Source organism: Phascolarctos cinereus, unplaced genomic scaffold (assembly GCF_003287225.1).
Source record: "Phascolarctos cinereus isolate Bilbo 61053 unplaced genomic scaffold, phaCin_HiC Scaffold_1;HRSCAF=81, whole genome shotgun sequence".
Taxonomy (NCBI): domain Eukaryota; kingdom Metazoa; phylum Chordata; class Mammalia; order Diprotodontia; family Phascolarctidae; genus Phascolarctos; species Phascolarctos cinereus.
Genome location: NW_027555514.1, coordinates 64,689,938 through 64,705,446, shown reverse-complemented (window position 1 = coordinate 64,705,446; position 15,509 = coordinate 64,689,938). Strand labels below are relative to the sequence as shown.

General features: G+C 41.4%; 1 protein-coding gene across 1 annotated transcript in view; it reads right to left on the bottom strand.

Annotated features, from left to right (window-relative positions):
- ACBD5 (acyl-CoA binding domain containing 5) overlaps positions 1-14,594 on the bottom strand; it is a 55,735-nt gene extending 41,141 nt beyond the window's left edge. The window contains exons 1-4 of the mRNA XM_020990341.2: positions 14,117-14,594; positions 13,603-13,771; positions 7,656-7,776; positions 3,666-3,738 (exon numbers count right to left, since the gene is read on the bottom strand). Coding sequence (XP_020846000.1) covers positions 3,666-3,738; positions 7,656-7,776; positions 13,603-13,678 — 270 coding nt within the window. The 5' untranslated portion in view covers positions 13,679-13,771; positions 14,117-14,594. The remainder of the gene's footprint in view (positions 1-3,665; positions 3,739-7,655; positions 7,777-13,602; positions 13,772-14,116) is intronic.
- Between the last annotated feature and the right edge of the window lie 915 nt (positions 14,595-15,509).

Below are 15,509 nucleotides of genomic sequence, written 5' to 3'. Positions count from 1 at the left end.
AAAGAAAAGAAATATAACTGGGATATGGCTAAGTTTATGTTTTTATTTATTTATTTTTGACTATCTCTCAGCAGAAGTTTAAGTAGAGTTGCCTTCTCTTAGGACTTTCTTTTTCTATTTTGGATTATGGCTAAGTGACAAAGTCAAACTTAAAAGATAATCCCCAATAAAAATAAGTCCTTAGGAAGACTGAAAACAGTTTTCTTTCTACGGAAGTTTACACAAAATTGCTGTTTCCTACACCTTCTCCAGAAGTGAGAAAAAGTAAAGTGTTCTGGTTTCAAAAAGTTTTCCTGCTGGTGGAAAACTTTTACCTGCAGAAGTGTTACCTAAACTTCAGAGAAAGTAACAAGATTAGATAATACTGCAGGTCAAATGTAAATGACTTCAATGGGCTCTTAGACTCTTAACACTTTTACTACTCTCTATATCTGGGTCCTGCAGTCTTTTCTGTCAGATTTGTGTCTTCTAGACTACAGGCCATTCACCTATAGTTGGTAGCAAACAGTGGGTACCAGTCAACGTCCCCCCCATTGTTCCCTGGATGCAGCCTGTGCTCGGTTCTAGTTAACCTCTTTTTGGGGACCCCCCTCGAGGAAGGGACAGCTCTATGCCCTTTGCCAGCAGAAAGCAGTTTCAGAAGTCAAGACCTTCGTCCCTTACCCCAAAAGAATTTGAGTCCCATTTGTCTGAGGAGGGAATAATGAGGTTGGGATCTGGACCCCAGAAAGGAAAAACCCTGGACTTTCCCACTTGGCCAAATCTCAGACTTCTGCCTGAGGCTATAATCCCATCAACTGGCCTTTCATTGTGCCTACACCTAATCTCCCAATTCCATTACCCTTAATTTAGCCTAGCCCTCCATTGTCTTACCTCCCTATGGCCCCGGGCCATTTCCCACCCTTAATCCTAGCTAGGCTCCACTCTCCTTTGGCCACATGGTCTAGGTCCCAGGAGTTCTGTTCATCCCAGCTTACTGGCTACTCCCATCCAGATCTTCCTTAAACCCCTCCTCCAGTCACCCCAAACTACTTGGCCACTCCTAGATCCCTCCCACAGTCTTTCTGTATATAAGGTCCATCTTGTCTCCATTAAGGAGCTCAGATTCTTATAATCTAGCCAATAGCTCAGTAATGTTCAGACCCCTTAAGAGTCTGCCCAATATGACAGATGTTCTAATAAACCTTGTCTTCGGCTTGGAAAAAAAAAACTTTTCCTGCTAAGGTGGAAAGTGAGAATAAACCGAATTTAGAATGTAAATAATTCAAGCCATTAAGTTGAGTCCTATAGGTTCTTCCAGTGAAGCAAAGTTTTCCACAGGCATAGTAAAGATAATTTCAAAATATAAACTGAATTGAAAACAATGAGCAATTTTCCTTCTATGTGTCCATGGAACTTTCACTTTCACCAAGTAAAGACATAGCCTCTAAAAATGCAACTGAGGTTTTTTTTGGCAGGAAAATAATAAAGTAAAAACATTTAACTATGTAACCAAAAGATTCAGGGAAAAAAAGGATTTAAAGTTTCTTTAATTATGATATTCTTACTTTTTGGTGGTTACACCTAAGAGAACTAACTTCTGTCCCAAATAAGGCATTGACAAAGTCCATGAAGCAGAAGTTGTAAAAATGTAACCATGAGAGAGACTTTGCTCAAAGTGTAAAAGATAAAAATCAGCTTAGTCTATCAAACACAAAGAAGACACTGACCAAAACACATTATTACTAAATGTTTATTCTATTTTATAAATTTAAAGTTTGAAGTCTCATGCAAGGCAGCCCCCAAGGCCCAGATTGCACTAGTAACCAAGGGGTTACATATAGCCTCTCTTCCTTTCTTCTCTGGATTATTTTTAAAACCTCCATCTTCCTTGGTCAATTCTTCCTTCCATTCTTCTTTTCTCACCCCACCCCCAAACCAATCAAAACAATTTTTTTTTTTTTGGTGAGGCAACTGGGGTTGAGTGACTTGCCCAGGGTCCCATACAGTTAGTAAGTGTCAAGAGTCTGAGGGCACATTTGAACTCGGGTCCTCCTGACTCCAGGGCCAGTGCTCCATTCACTGCAACACCTAGCTGACCCCCTAAACATCAATTTTTTAAAACTCCTTATTAAGCTCCAAAATTAGCTTTAAATCAAATAAGGAACACAGAATCCTGCCCTCTTCCCCCCACTTACAGACTCAAAAATTAACAGAGGAGTTCTTTGTTATATAAGATGGCTTCCTGGGAAGGGCAAAGGGGAGGGATACAGAGGGAAATTTAGGTGATATAAAAAGATATCAATAAAAATTTATTGTTAAAAAAATTTTTAAATTAGAAAAAAAAATTAACATCAGGCAGTGGGGGCTCATACTTGTGATGGAAGATTCCATTAACAGTTGATTTATGTGGACAAAACTGCCAAGTGCTACCTCTTAAAGGAGATGTTCACTGGCATCCCAGTTTCCAACACCACTGAAGTGGCTTCTCCTTTATTGGAAGTGGGTGGGGTGGTAATATTAACAGGCTGAGCGCAACTCAATATGCATGTACTAAGCATCTGATGCCTCCCAGGAGGAAGGGCCTCCTCTAGACTAGAAAGGCTTGAGGATAGATTTTATGTCTGGCACCTGAAAACCAGCCCAGCCAGGTCCACAAATACCAATCGCCATGCTGGCCACAGGTCGTTGAATTTTTAACCCTCAGAAACTTGTAAGAATCATAAAGAAACTCGTAATCAGTATTGGAAGAGGCAGTATTCCCTGTCTGAAATCATGCATTTAAATTACATGCACATGCAAGGCAGTGACTCACTGAGTAAGAGAGCTAACAGGCTTAAGTGGGAAAGATGTTGACCTTGAAGCTATAGGGCTCAGATTCAAATTCTGGCTCTGCCACTTAATACCTGCATGACTCTGGGTTAGTAACCTAGCTCCCTGGGCCTCGGCTCCTCATCTTTAATATGAAGAGGTTGAGGGCAGCTAGGTGGCGCAGCGGATAGAGCACTGGCCCTGAAGTCAGGAGGACCTGAGTTCACATCTGGCCTCAGATACGTAACACTTACTAGCTGTGTGACCCTGGGCAAGTCATTTAACCCCAACTGCCTAAAAATTAAAAATTGAAAAAAAACATTAAAAAAAAAAGAGGTTGGAATACGGGGCCTCTAAGGTCTCTTCCAGCTATAGGTCTATGATCCTATAATCTCTAGACCTTACAGGTACGGGAACTCCTTCCAAATTTAACTTCTAGTCTTAGAGAACTTCCTGGGGCTCTAATAAAGGTCAGATGTAAGATTTGAACCCAGGCCTTCCAGTCTCTAAGGCCAGCACTCTATCTACTATATCATATTGCCTGTAGATGAAAGCAGTCTCTAAATGTGAAGAAGCTTAGAATCTGGAAAAAAAAATCACACGACAGTGAAAACTACCAAACCCCTGATTTTCCTAATTTAAGAATGTTTCCAGGTAATATCATCTTAGGGGGAAAAAATCAGCACCATTCTGTCCCACTCCTGAAAACTTGCTCTCAGTTGAAAATTGACAGTCTAATGAATGTGGCCCCACAGTTTTCTTCTTCATATGACAAATTATAATTTCCTCACTTGGACCTTGTAACTTAAGAAAATTAAATTAGGAGCTGTTTTAACCACATTTTACCTTCTTTTACGTGGAATGATTTTTCTTACCTTTTTCATTTCTTCAACATATGCAATCATAGCCTCTTCTTTGGTCATATCCCCCAGTGAACTCCAAGCGTCCCTAGAAATCACAATATTGGAATAAGAAAGCCCATACCAATGTCTCAGATCTTATATCTGACTTACAGTTTCTCAAGGTAGACCATGAAGCCAAACTACATGGCACACTTAATTTGAAACAGGCTCTTAGAGAGCCACCCTAGGAAGAGGGGCCTCAACCCTTTGTTAACTGGTTCACCCCACAGAAAGACAATGTAGTAAGTAAACTGCGGATCAAAAAAGCCAAATTCATCATTACTCCATCTCATCTATATTACTATAAAGAAGATTTCCTGAGAATTCTTTAAAAGATGCTTATTAAATTATCACACAGAAGAAAAGATCAGTGATATGGACATTTTGGGAAGGTTAAACAAGCTATTTGGAGTAGACTCTTAAATGATGAGATATTCTGGTTACAAATTAACATTAAACAGAAGATAACATGAATACCAACACTAGCAGATATTTATACAGCCCTTTACATTTCACAAAGTATTTTGGGTAAGTTTTCATTTGCTTTTTTTCTCCCCCATTAACCCCTATCAGGTAGGCAGAGCTGAATATTACAATACCCATTTTACTGACATGGAAAAAGGCTCAAGACACTTGACAAAGTCCCAAGTGAAAAGTGGCAGACCAGTTCTCCAAATTCAGCTGTTTCTACTCTACCAATACTAACCTAACCTCCAAGATTTCAGAGATGATGTGCCTGAACTTTAAGAATGAAGACAGGGCAGCTAGGTGGCACAGTGAATAGAGCTCTGGCCTTGGAGTCAGGAGGACCTGAGTTCAAATCCAGCCTCAGACACTTAACACTTACTAGCTGTGTGACCTTGGGCAAGTCACTTAACTGAGATCACCTCACCAGAAAAAAAGAATGAAGACAGGTTTATAAGGCTAAGTTTTAGCCTTCAGGATCATTATGGAACAGCATAGTTATTTTGCTAGATGGTATAAATGACTCCTAAAAATATCACTTAACACACAAAAATCCCCTTCTCTCCAGCTTATAAACTTTATCCCAGAGGCAATTTAATTTTATGGAAAGTCTTGAGGAAAATTTAGTCAATTTTTCTTAGCTGACAGATAACACACCTGTTTACCAACATATCCACTCTAATCTTTTAAGGAATTTATAAGTAATTCATTGGAAAGTCTTATATTATCTCCATGTTTCTCTTATGGAAACAGAGGCATATCTTGCCCAGTCTTCAGACAGATTTGGTCAAAATAATCCTAAAGTAGATTTAATATGCAAAACTAATAAAGGCAGAGACTGAGAAGCCACAAGGTAAATATGGTTTAACCAGATTCTAACCCAAGATGATCTCTACGATAAGATTACAAGCCCCTGCAGTTGGATCTTCGTGAATAACAACTGAATGAGAGACCCATTTGAAAAAAAAAGCAGCAAACAGAAGAGCAAAGAGTTGACTTTGGGCTTTACAGATAATGGAGAGGGGGAAAAAGGACCAAGGAAGGTAGAGCTGGGTCCCAAAGACAATATCAGAACAATACTAGGATCTCAAGTAGAGGAGGTGGTGGAGAAGTCAAAATTTAGCAAAACTTAAACAGCAGACTGTGTAAAATATTTTTAAAATGTGCTTAGTGTTCTGTGAGTGTATTTGTGTGCTTCTGCTAGGTATGGGACACACTGATATTAAGTTAAATGAGGAAGATTATATTCCCTTCTAACAAAACAAATAATTTAACAAAATATGGCAGAGATCAGACAAAATGTATTTTGATTATAAAAAAATCAACAACTATTACATAATAAAATGGGATTCAGAATAAAGAAATAAACAGACTGGGGGAAAATATCTTTGCTTTTTAACATTTATGATTTTTTTAAAACAATACCCCAAATTCTAAGAACTGTCACAAATTTATACAAATATGCAAACAAAGAAATATGGGATGACATGTGAAGAAATGAATGACAAACAAGGTAAAACTAAAACAAGAGTATACACACTAGTTACAACTGTGTAGATTACAGCAACAAAATATGGAAAATGCACAGAAGGAAGGAAAAAAAAAGTTGAGGGTACATGAAAACAAACATGAATATTTTGTTCTTAGGCAGCCTATGGGACAGAGAGACTCCTTCTCAGAGCCAGGAAGACTTGGGATCAAGTCTGGCCTCTGACACTTAACAGGCTGTGTGACCCTTGGACAAGGAAGTCACTTTAACCTCTCAGTGAGCTAGACCAATGAAGAATCTGGGGCAGAGAAAAGCACTGAGCGGCACTGGGAGGAGCTTGCTCACCTGGGAGCTCCCCATAGCAACAAAATCACAGCTCTAGTAGTGACTATTCCTTTCCTTTGTTAAAGTTAATATACTTTTGAAAAAAGCTAATGCCTTAAAAAACAAACTGCATATGATAAAAGCTTCTGGTTCCATATACAACTTTTTAAAAATCTTGCTTTTGAATGTGAATGTTTTTGTTAGTGGTTACTAACTTTATAATAAATGCATTAAGAAAAACAAAAAAGGTCACATAATCACTGTTTATTTCAGAGGTAGAAGAGACTTCACAAGCCATTTATTCCAAAATAATCCCTTCTACCGCATACCACATAGCTACCTTCTCTCTACCATTCCCCAGAAAGCTCATTACTGGGGTAAGCTCAGCATTTTAAAATCCCATCAGCCTTGGGACTCCATTTCATCACTATCTGGATTAGAGGGTGGGGCCATGAACTCCGAATAGAGCTCAGCTCAGAACATCCCATTTCTCATCAGGCTCCTTAAACTTGGGACTTCTCTGACTTCTCCACTAGCAAGCTTTCCAGCTTTCTGTTTTGTTTTCCCTCATTAGATTATAAGCTACTTGAGGGCAGGGACTCTTTCTTTTTTCATAGATGTATCCTGCACAGTGATTGACACACAGTAGGTGCTTCATAAATGTTTACTGACTACTCACTATTGAGACTTTGCTTAAAGTGATAATAACTTTCCTGAGCTCATTCCACTTCTGGTTATCTTTAATTATAGCCTTTCAAAAATTTCTATTCATACCTTCCAGCTCTGCCCTGTAGGGCCAAGTAGGACACCTCTTCCATTTGACCTTCAAATACTTGGAGAGGGGGCTCTCTTGTCCCTCCTGTCTTTTCTTCTTCAGGCCAATTCTTTCAACTAGTCCTGATGTAGCAGAAACTCAAGGCCCTTCACCACTATGGCTGCCTTCCTCTAGAGAGCCTCCAACTAATCAGTATCTTTCATAAAATCTGGCTCCCAAAACTAAACACATTACTTTAGATGGGGTCTGAAGCCTTTCAAGAAGCTGATGGCAACCTCTGGAAATGGCAATGAGGAGTCGTCATTTACCTATCGAGCCTGGAAAGTGTCCCCAAATAGTGTTTGGTCAGACTCTGGCACTGAAACAGTGGCACAGTTAGCTCCTGGCAGCTGGTGACTCTTTTCATATGCCTATTAGAAAGCCATGAAATACGTTTTCCAGTAGAGTAGGAGAGGGGAAGAATTTTGGATATAATCCCACATTAGTTTTAGTCCCCCATTTATTTGCTATCAAAAAAGACCAAAGTAAGTTACTTTAGATGGTAAACAGAAATTACTTTACCATATATTTTACCTGAGGAAGTAGAAATAGATAGATGTTGGCAGTTACAAAAAATTTCTTTTGGTATACTTACTTTTCTAGCTTTTCTAGTATGGAAAAACATCTAGCACCTTTAGGATACCTGGTCCCTCTTACTGTTTTTTTTTCCCCCTCTCTCTTTGCCAAGATCTTTTTTCCTGTATGAATATGATTCTGTTTTAAAATTTAAGCTCCTGGAGGGTAGCAATCTAAGCTCTGTGAAAGGCTTGTGGTGTTTTCCATGTGGATTGTAGAGAAATGAATGATCCTTCATACTACTAATTACATATCACACATCATTACAATCCCCTCATCACACATCCATAATTACCATTTATATCTCCCAATAGGATCCCAGAATCCAGGTCTTGAGATATTGCAGGGTCCTTCTGTGGCTTGTTTATAGAAGCTGTAGAACTTTAGCATCATTTCATTTGTTGGCTGAAATGAACCTACGGGAAACAATTTAAAATACAGTGTTTTGATCCTGGAGGGGAAAATGATGATTTAACACTGATAATCCATCTTAGAACATTAGAGATTTGGAGGTGAAAGTTATCTCTGAGGTCATCTACTAGTTCAACTACCATAATTCTCATTGAAGTAAACTGAGGATCAGAGAGAGGAAGCAACTTGCCCACAGGGAATAAGTAGCAGAGCTGGGATTTGAACCCAGGTCATCTGACTCAAGATCCAGTGTTCTATCCCTCACCATCTCTATACAACCCGTTCCCACCATGCCTGAAATGCACTCCCTCCTCACTCTCATGGTTTAGCTTCTTTCAAAGGGCAATTCAGATGACACCTCCTACAGGCTATCATTCCTGACCCCCTCCATGCCTCAACCCCTACTGACAAAACTCTTAGCTTTCTATCACTAGTTATATCTCCATTAGAACGTAAGTTCCTTGAGGACAAAGGAGTTTCATGTTTGGAGCTCAGCAGTCAGTCAATAAGCACTTATTAAGTGCCCACTACATGCCAAACACTGTACTAAGTAACAAAAAGAGGCAAAAGACAATACCTGCCCTCAAGAAGCTTACAATCGAATGGGGAAGACAAGGAAAGGGTATACAAGATAAGAGGGAAGGCATTAGAATTAAGAGGAGTTGGCAAAGGCTTCCTGTAGAACACAGGATTTTAGTTGGGAATTGAAGAAAGCCAAGGAAGTTAGGAAGCAAAGATGAGAAAGGAGGGTATTCCAACCATGGGAGAGAGCCAAGGAAAATGCCTGGAGCTAAGAGATAGAGTGTCTTATTCTAGGAATGGACAGCTCGGTGATGGAGTGGATAGAACACCAGGCCTGGAGTCAGGAAGACCTGAGTTCAAATCCACAGTCAGACACTTACTACTGTGGAACCCTGGGCAAGTCTCTTAATCCTGTTTACCTCAGTTTCCTCATCTGTTAAATGAGCTAGAAAAGGAAATGGTAAACCACTCCAGTATCTTTGCCAAGAAAATTCCAAATGGGGTCATGAAGAATAGAACGCTACTGAAATGACCGAACAACAAAAATTTTAGGAACAGCAAAAGGAGTCAGTGTCACCGGACTGAAGAGAACATGGCAGAGTAAGGTGAAAGAAGATTGGAAAGGGGGGAGGGGGTGGGGAGGCAGGGAATCAGGGAGCTAGGTTATGAAGGGCTTTGAATGCCAAACAAAAGTTTTTGTATTTGATGCTGAAGGTGATAAGCAGCCACTAGAGTCTGTTGATGGGAGGTAGAAGGGGGTGACATGGTTGGACTGTCACCTTAGGAAAACTGCTTTGATGGATGACCAAAAGGCTATAACAACGGCCCAAGTGTGAGGCAGGCCTGCACTAGGATCATGGCAGTACCAGAAGAAAGAAGAAGGCATATCCCAAAGATGCTGGAAGGGTGAAGTCAAAAAACTTTGACAACATATTGGCTAACGGAGCTGGAGTCCACAAAGAGCTATGAGGAAAAAATTCATGTTTTCTACCAGTAATATGTAACACACAGAAACTACATTTCTAACTAGGAAAAGAAAGTGGTTCAAGGCATGCTAATAATGCTCATCTGGAAGACTGGCCTAAGACTGGTACACTTTATCCAGGAGGCTTCTCAAGGGGATTTTAGTGAAAACAATAATCAAATCTGATACCAACTTCTTCCAGTGAGGTCGGGCCCCAAGCCACAATGAAATATGCAACAGTTATAAAATGTTTTCCCAAGAAGTGAATTAGCAGAAGTGGACCAATTACTGTGCCACCTGATTCACCTGACCCATAGAGAGAGAGCCTAAGTTTTTACAGCTAGAAGAGACTTTTTAAGCTGAGAAATCATCAAGGCAGTTTCTCCATTTTATAGATGAAGAATTGGAGATCTGGGGAAATAAACTGTTTGAGGTTACACAGAATGTCTGTAGCAGAATCAGAACCCAGCTTTCACAAGGCAGGGACTTTTCCACTATACCATGGGGCTTCTGTTACCTCAAGATTGGTTTGTTAGTTTCTTTTTTTTTTTGCAAGGATTAAAATGTAGTGTGCAAAGTCAATAACAAAAAAGCAAGATCTCATACACACTAAAATATTTATAGCTATACTTTTTCTGGCAACAAAGAATAGAAAACAAAGTAGAGGCTCACTGATTGAGGAATGGCTAAACATTAACTGGAACAGAAAGATAATAGAATCTTCCTGTATTATGAGAAGTGATGGCTATGATGAATCCCAAGAAGCACAGCAAAACATTTTCCTCTAAATGTCATATACAGCTATTTCCTCCATCATAGCTAATTTTTTTAGCCTAAACTTTAAAAATTTTTATTAAGATTTTATTAAATTTTATTTTTATCTTTTATTTTATGTCTTATTAATAATACTATTTAATAATTAATAAAATATTTTATTAAAAGATTTTATTAAGAACCTATATGACAATTTTTATTAAGAACCTGTATGAGGAGGGGCAGAATGGTATAATGTGAAGAGTGCAGGACTTGAGGTCAGGAGCTCTGAGTGTGAATCCTGCCACAAATATTAGCTATATGGCCATAGGCAGTATTTTACCTTTCAGAGTCTCAGTTACCTTATGGGTAAAATGTGGATAACACCTACACTACATAATCTACAAAGCTGCAAGGAGAAAAGTGCTCTCTAACCATAACACATGCATATTCTCCCTCTCCCTCTCCCCTCCCTCCCCCTTCCCCTCCCCCTCCCCCTCTCTCTCTCTCTCTCTCTCTCTCTCTCTCTCTCCCCCCCTCACTCTCTCTCTCCCTCTCTCTCTCTCTCTCTCTCTCTCTCTCTCTCTCTCTCTCTCTCTGTCTCTCTCTCTCTCTCTCTCTCTCTGTCTCTCTCTCTCTCTCTCTCTCTCTCTGTCTCTCTCTCTGTCTCTCTCTCTCTCTCTCTCTCTCCCCATATATATGTATATATAATTAGATATATGCTATTTCCAATTTAGATAAGATAATTATTTACTTATCAATTCTTGCTGGGTCAAAGGGTATACATGGTTCTACAATCCTTTGGGCATAGTTCCAACAGTTAAACCAGTTCGTGACTTCACCAACAGTGCATTACTGTCTCAATTTTCCCATGTTCCTTCCAACATTTGTCATTTTCCTTTTTTGTCACATTAGCAAATCTGACAGGTGTGAGGTGGTACCTCTTGCTTATCAATTCTTAAAAATAATCACACTAATAGCTAACATAGTGCTTACTATGTACCAATTATTGTGCTAAACAGTTCACAGTTATTATCTTATTTGATCTTCACCACAGCCCTGGAAAGTAAGTGTTCTTATAACCCCCATTTTACAGATGAAGAAATGAAGGGAAACAGGTTCAGTGGCTTGCACAAGCTAATGAGCCTGAGGCTGGGACTTTGCTAGAAATCACCAACAAAGCCATCAGTTTTTATTTTAATCTTGGTAGAAGTAGAATAAACAATTACAAAAGTATCCTGATGATTAACTCCATAGTTAGAACATCTAAAAGACATTTTGTCTAAATGAGCCAAAAGATAAAAAGTTTGTCCATTTCCAGTGTTCTTTGGCTGTCTGAAACTCCCTGTGGAGCTTAGTACCTCTTCTGTGTATTTATCACACTTTTTTTTTTATTAGTTACTATGTTATGCTTATCTTATCTCTCTACTAAATGATAAGTGACTAAAGGACAGGGAACATTCCTTATTTATCTTTGCAGATCACACCACACCAAAGACAATGCTCTTCATATATCAAACATTTAATATTTGTTGAAAGAATAGTAAACATGCATTTTGGAGTAACTATAAAACATACATCTAGCAAGGAGGGAAATAGCCTCTGTTACATACTGTTTGTTCATGTTAGGGAAACATAATCTTAACTTAAAAAATAACCAAAGAGCTTCTTTCCCTTACATCTCGGTTGTTAAGCAAAAAATTTAAAAACAGATTGTGTATAAGCCTGTATGTTTAATACCATTTCCCTACTACTCCCTGAGAGTTTAAGTTCCTAAAGGCCAAGGACATGCTAGATATAAGCTCTACAGAGGATTCAGGTTTATTGTAGGCTCTTATTAAGGATTAAGGAATAAAGAAAATAAGCTGCAGTTCAAGCAGCTTTTTTACATATTTTTTCATAATATTTACATAAAAATTTACATAATATTTTCAAGTAGCCTAAAAACCTTTCAAGGAGAAGAGGAGAAATAACTTTAATTATCTATTCTAAATACTCATATTTTTACTCTTGGTTCACAAGACTGATAAAAATATGACCCTTAGGCTAAAACTTCATCTGGTTTGATTCAACAGTTATGCTGCCCAGAGCACGTTGAATAGCAGACAAACTTGCTCTGTATAGTCAACAGTGGTCATTCGTACTTGTACACTTATTAAGTTCTATTTAGTGTTGAGAGGCTAAATAAGCTAGGGCTGAGAAATGCAACTTTTCCAATTAGCAGGACTAGGAGAAAAAAAAAGGTGGGGGTGCAGAGGACAGTTCATTGCCCTTTACTCCAAATGCATATGGGGAGAGGCCAGTTTAAGAATTCTTTCAACCAAAGAAAAGGTTGAAGATCTATCTCTGATCGGTGAATCCTGTCACTGCAACTTCGAAGGCACACCAAAACAGATTTGTAGAGGTCAAATATGAGAAGCTAAGATTTAAACACAGATCTTTCTTACTCTTAGCCCACTACCCTATACCTCCATGATGCCATAAGCATTTTATAACTCTCAAAATTACATTCCTTAAAAAGTCCTCTTGGTCAAGCATTTTAAGTTAATGACTCCTAACGTAATTCCCCTATAATTTCCTTATTTTCCTTTCTCAATTCCCTAACATTCTTCCTTCCCCCATGTTTTCTTCTTGTCCAAAGGAGACAAAAGTAAAGTTGGCCTTAAAGTTACTAGTGAAGGAAAATTGGCCTTTTATTTTGTTTTGTCCATTTTACTTTTTGTAGAAACAAAGAATTTTAAAAATGACTTTGTAAAGTACTGTCTTTCTATGTGATACAGGTGTACATTACTTGGGCCAGATGTAAGAATGTATATTATCATATTCAATTAATATTATAATATCCTGGTAACACTGTAATGTAAGCACTCTTTTGCAACACTAGTAAACTTGCATAGCATATGAAGGGAAAATACCTAAATTTTAAGCTTAAATGAGAAACCTATATGTCATATATGTATATTCATAAATAATACAGTACCGCCAAAGAATCTTGCTGTTTCTCTCTTTTGGTGCAGTAAAAACAACGTTGAACTTAGAGGCAGGAATCTGAGTTCAAATGTCATTTGCAACCTCTTTGACCTTGGGCCCGTCATTTAACCTATCTTAGGCCTCAGTTTCCTTGTCTGTAAAATGAGGGAATTTAGCTAAGTGACCTCCAAGGTCCCTTCCAACTTTAGATCTACGATCCTACATAACTCTGTGGAATTCCCATATAAACTACAGGGCTATCCAGAATGGGTCAGATATTTTATTTTCACCAGGACCAATCCAGAACCAGCAGGAACAAGGTAGTCTGAAAGTCTGTTTATTGAAACATAACCATCTCCCATCCATCAGAACTAGTTTAAAACTGGGTAAAGGAGGCGTTTCAGTGCAGAAAAGGCAACTGGGAGGGCTCAGCAGCTCCCTCCTCCTCCAGTTACATTTTCTCCTTTACGTAAAGATGCGGCGTATATACACAAGGAAGACTAGAACTACGATAAAGTCTAAAGAAATGGAGAGAGAAGTTAACCAGCAGCCCAGGGCCAAAGGCCTCTTTGGCAAGGTCCCAGGAGGCAGCGGGCAGGGAGGGCTTCCTGTATGCACCTACCATTTTTCGGCAAACTCTGAATCACCTTCACGGCCGCCTCAAACCTGGTTTCGTGCACAGATCGGGTGTCCGCCATCTCCAGGCACCAGCCCCGGCCCGACCAGCCCTCGAAGTCCCAAAGTCAATCGGCAGCGATCACGCAGCAGCTTCCCCAGGAGCCTGCATGAAACTAGTCACACCAAGCGCAGCCGCGGATTAACATCTCCGTGGGGGTGGGGGAGGGGACCCGAAGGGCCGGTCAACCCTCCCCCTAGTGCTCGCCCGAGTCCAGCCCTTCCCCAAGCCTAGCTCGTGCAGGGACTCAGATGACCCCGCAAGCTGTAGCCTCCTCCTCCTCCTCCTCCTCCCCACCCCCGGGGGTGGTCCAGCCCACCCTGGGGCCGGGATGCACGGATAGTCAGGGGCCACGGCTGGCCTTGGGGAAGAGGGCAGGGCACTGGAGGGGCAGCCCGGGAGACAGGAGGGACCCCTCCCACAGCTCCCAACCACATTCCTGGTTGCCCCCCGCGCCCACCTGGCCGCAGCAAGGTGCAGCTCCTCTCCCGCTGTCTTCGTTCACAGAAGCCAAGGGACGGGACCCGATTCAGCATCTTCCCCCGGGAGGAAAAAACAACAACAACAAAAACAACAAAAAACAAAACCCAAAACCCACCTAGGGCAGGTGCACCGGGAAGGAGTCACCTACGGGTTCTCTAGGGTTTGTTGGGAAAGATCGACCCCAGCCCTTAACGTACCCCTGAGACCGGGACAACAGCCATAGACCACCCCCTCCCCATTTGAATGGAATATACCGGGGGGGAGGGAAGGGGAGGAAGAGGGAGAAACGGGGACGGGGGTGGGACAGACGAGGAGGGAGAGACGGAAAGTACTCCGTGAAGCTGCAAAGGAGCCCCCCCTCCAAGTCCCCGCCCTCCCAGTCTACAGACCCCGGCGGGAGGGAGAGACTAGGCACTAAATTAGTGACTCCCCGGGCAGCTGCATCACCCCATTCACCAGTTTACCTGGTGGGCTGAGGAGGGTCCCTCTCCCCCCCCCGCGACGTCGCCCCAGGGCCAGACCTTCCTCCCCTCCCCCCCGTCTCTCCCCTTCATACCCTCCCCCAGCCGAGCCGGACCCCCTCCTCATTATTCTCTTCTCTTCTCCAAAGGCCTCCGATCAGCCCAGGAGGCGTCCTCCCCTACACCGGCACCCGTGTTCTGGGGGCCCTAAACGGGGGGAGGAGTACAGGAACTGCCCAGACCCCGGAGGTCACTACGAGCAGCACGTTTCATCGTTTGGGGACAGTTTGGGACGTGGGAAGAGGCGTGGACAGGTGGGGGGCTCCTCCCCCGGTCCCCAGCGGCGCCGGCATTTACCTTGGCTTTGGCAGGCCCTGCAGGTCCAGAAATGTCCCTGGCCCTGGCCCCGCCCCCGCCGCACTGGCTTCTGGGGAATGTAGTTCGGCTCTCATGCACTGCTTCCGGGGCCCCCCCCATCGAGTCTGCTCCCGGGCTCCCCCTAGGGGTCCTGTTCGTCCCTTCAGATGGGCGGCCAGGGGATTGCCCTATTGAGCCAACCTGAGGGAGACATTGAAATTCCCCCTCAAGAGTCCCACATCGGTAATAACTGACAGTTCTGGTCCAGCCATGATTAATAGCCCATGGTTCTGGTCCAACCATGCTTTAATAACCCATAATTCTGGTCTGTAATCCATGGTTCTGGTTCAACCTCCTCAAAATATAGATGAGCTGAGATCTAAGAAATTACATTTGTTGATTGCCTGACTGCCCAGGGTCAGAGAATCAGTCAGTTAACAAGCATGTATTAAGCACCTACTAAATACAAGGCATGTGCTAAGTGCTGCAGAGTGTAAGACAAAAGAGGAAGACAACATGAAACCTCCTAGCACTTGCAATTTATGTGTACAG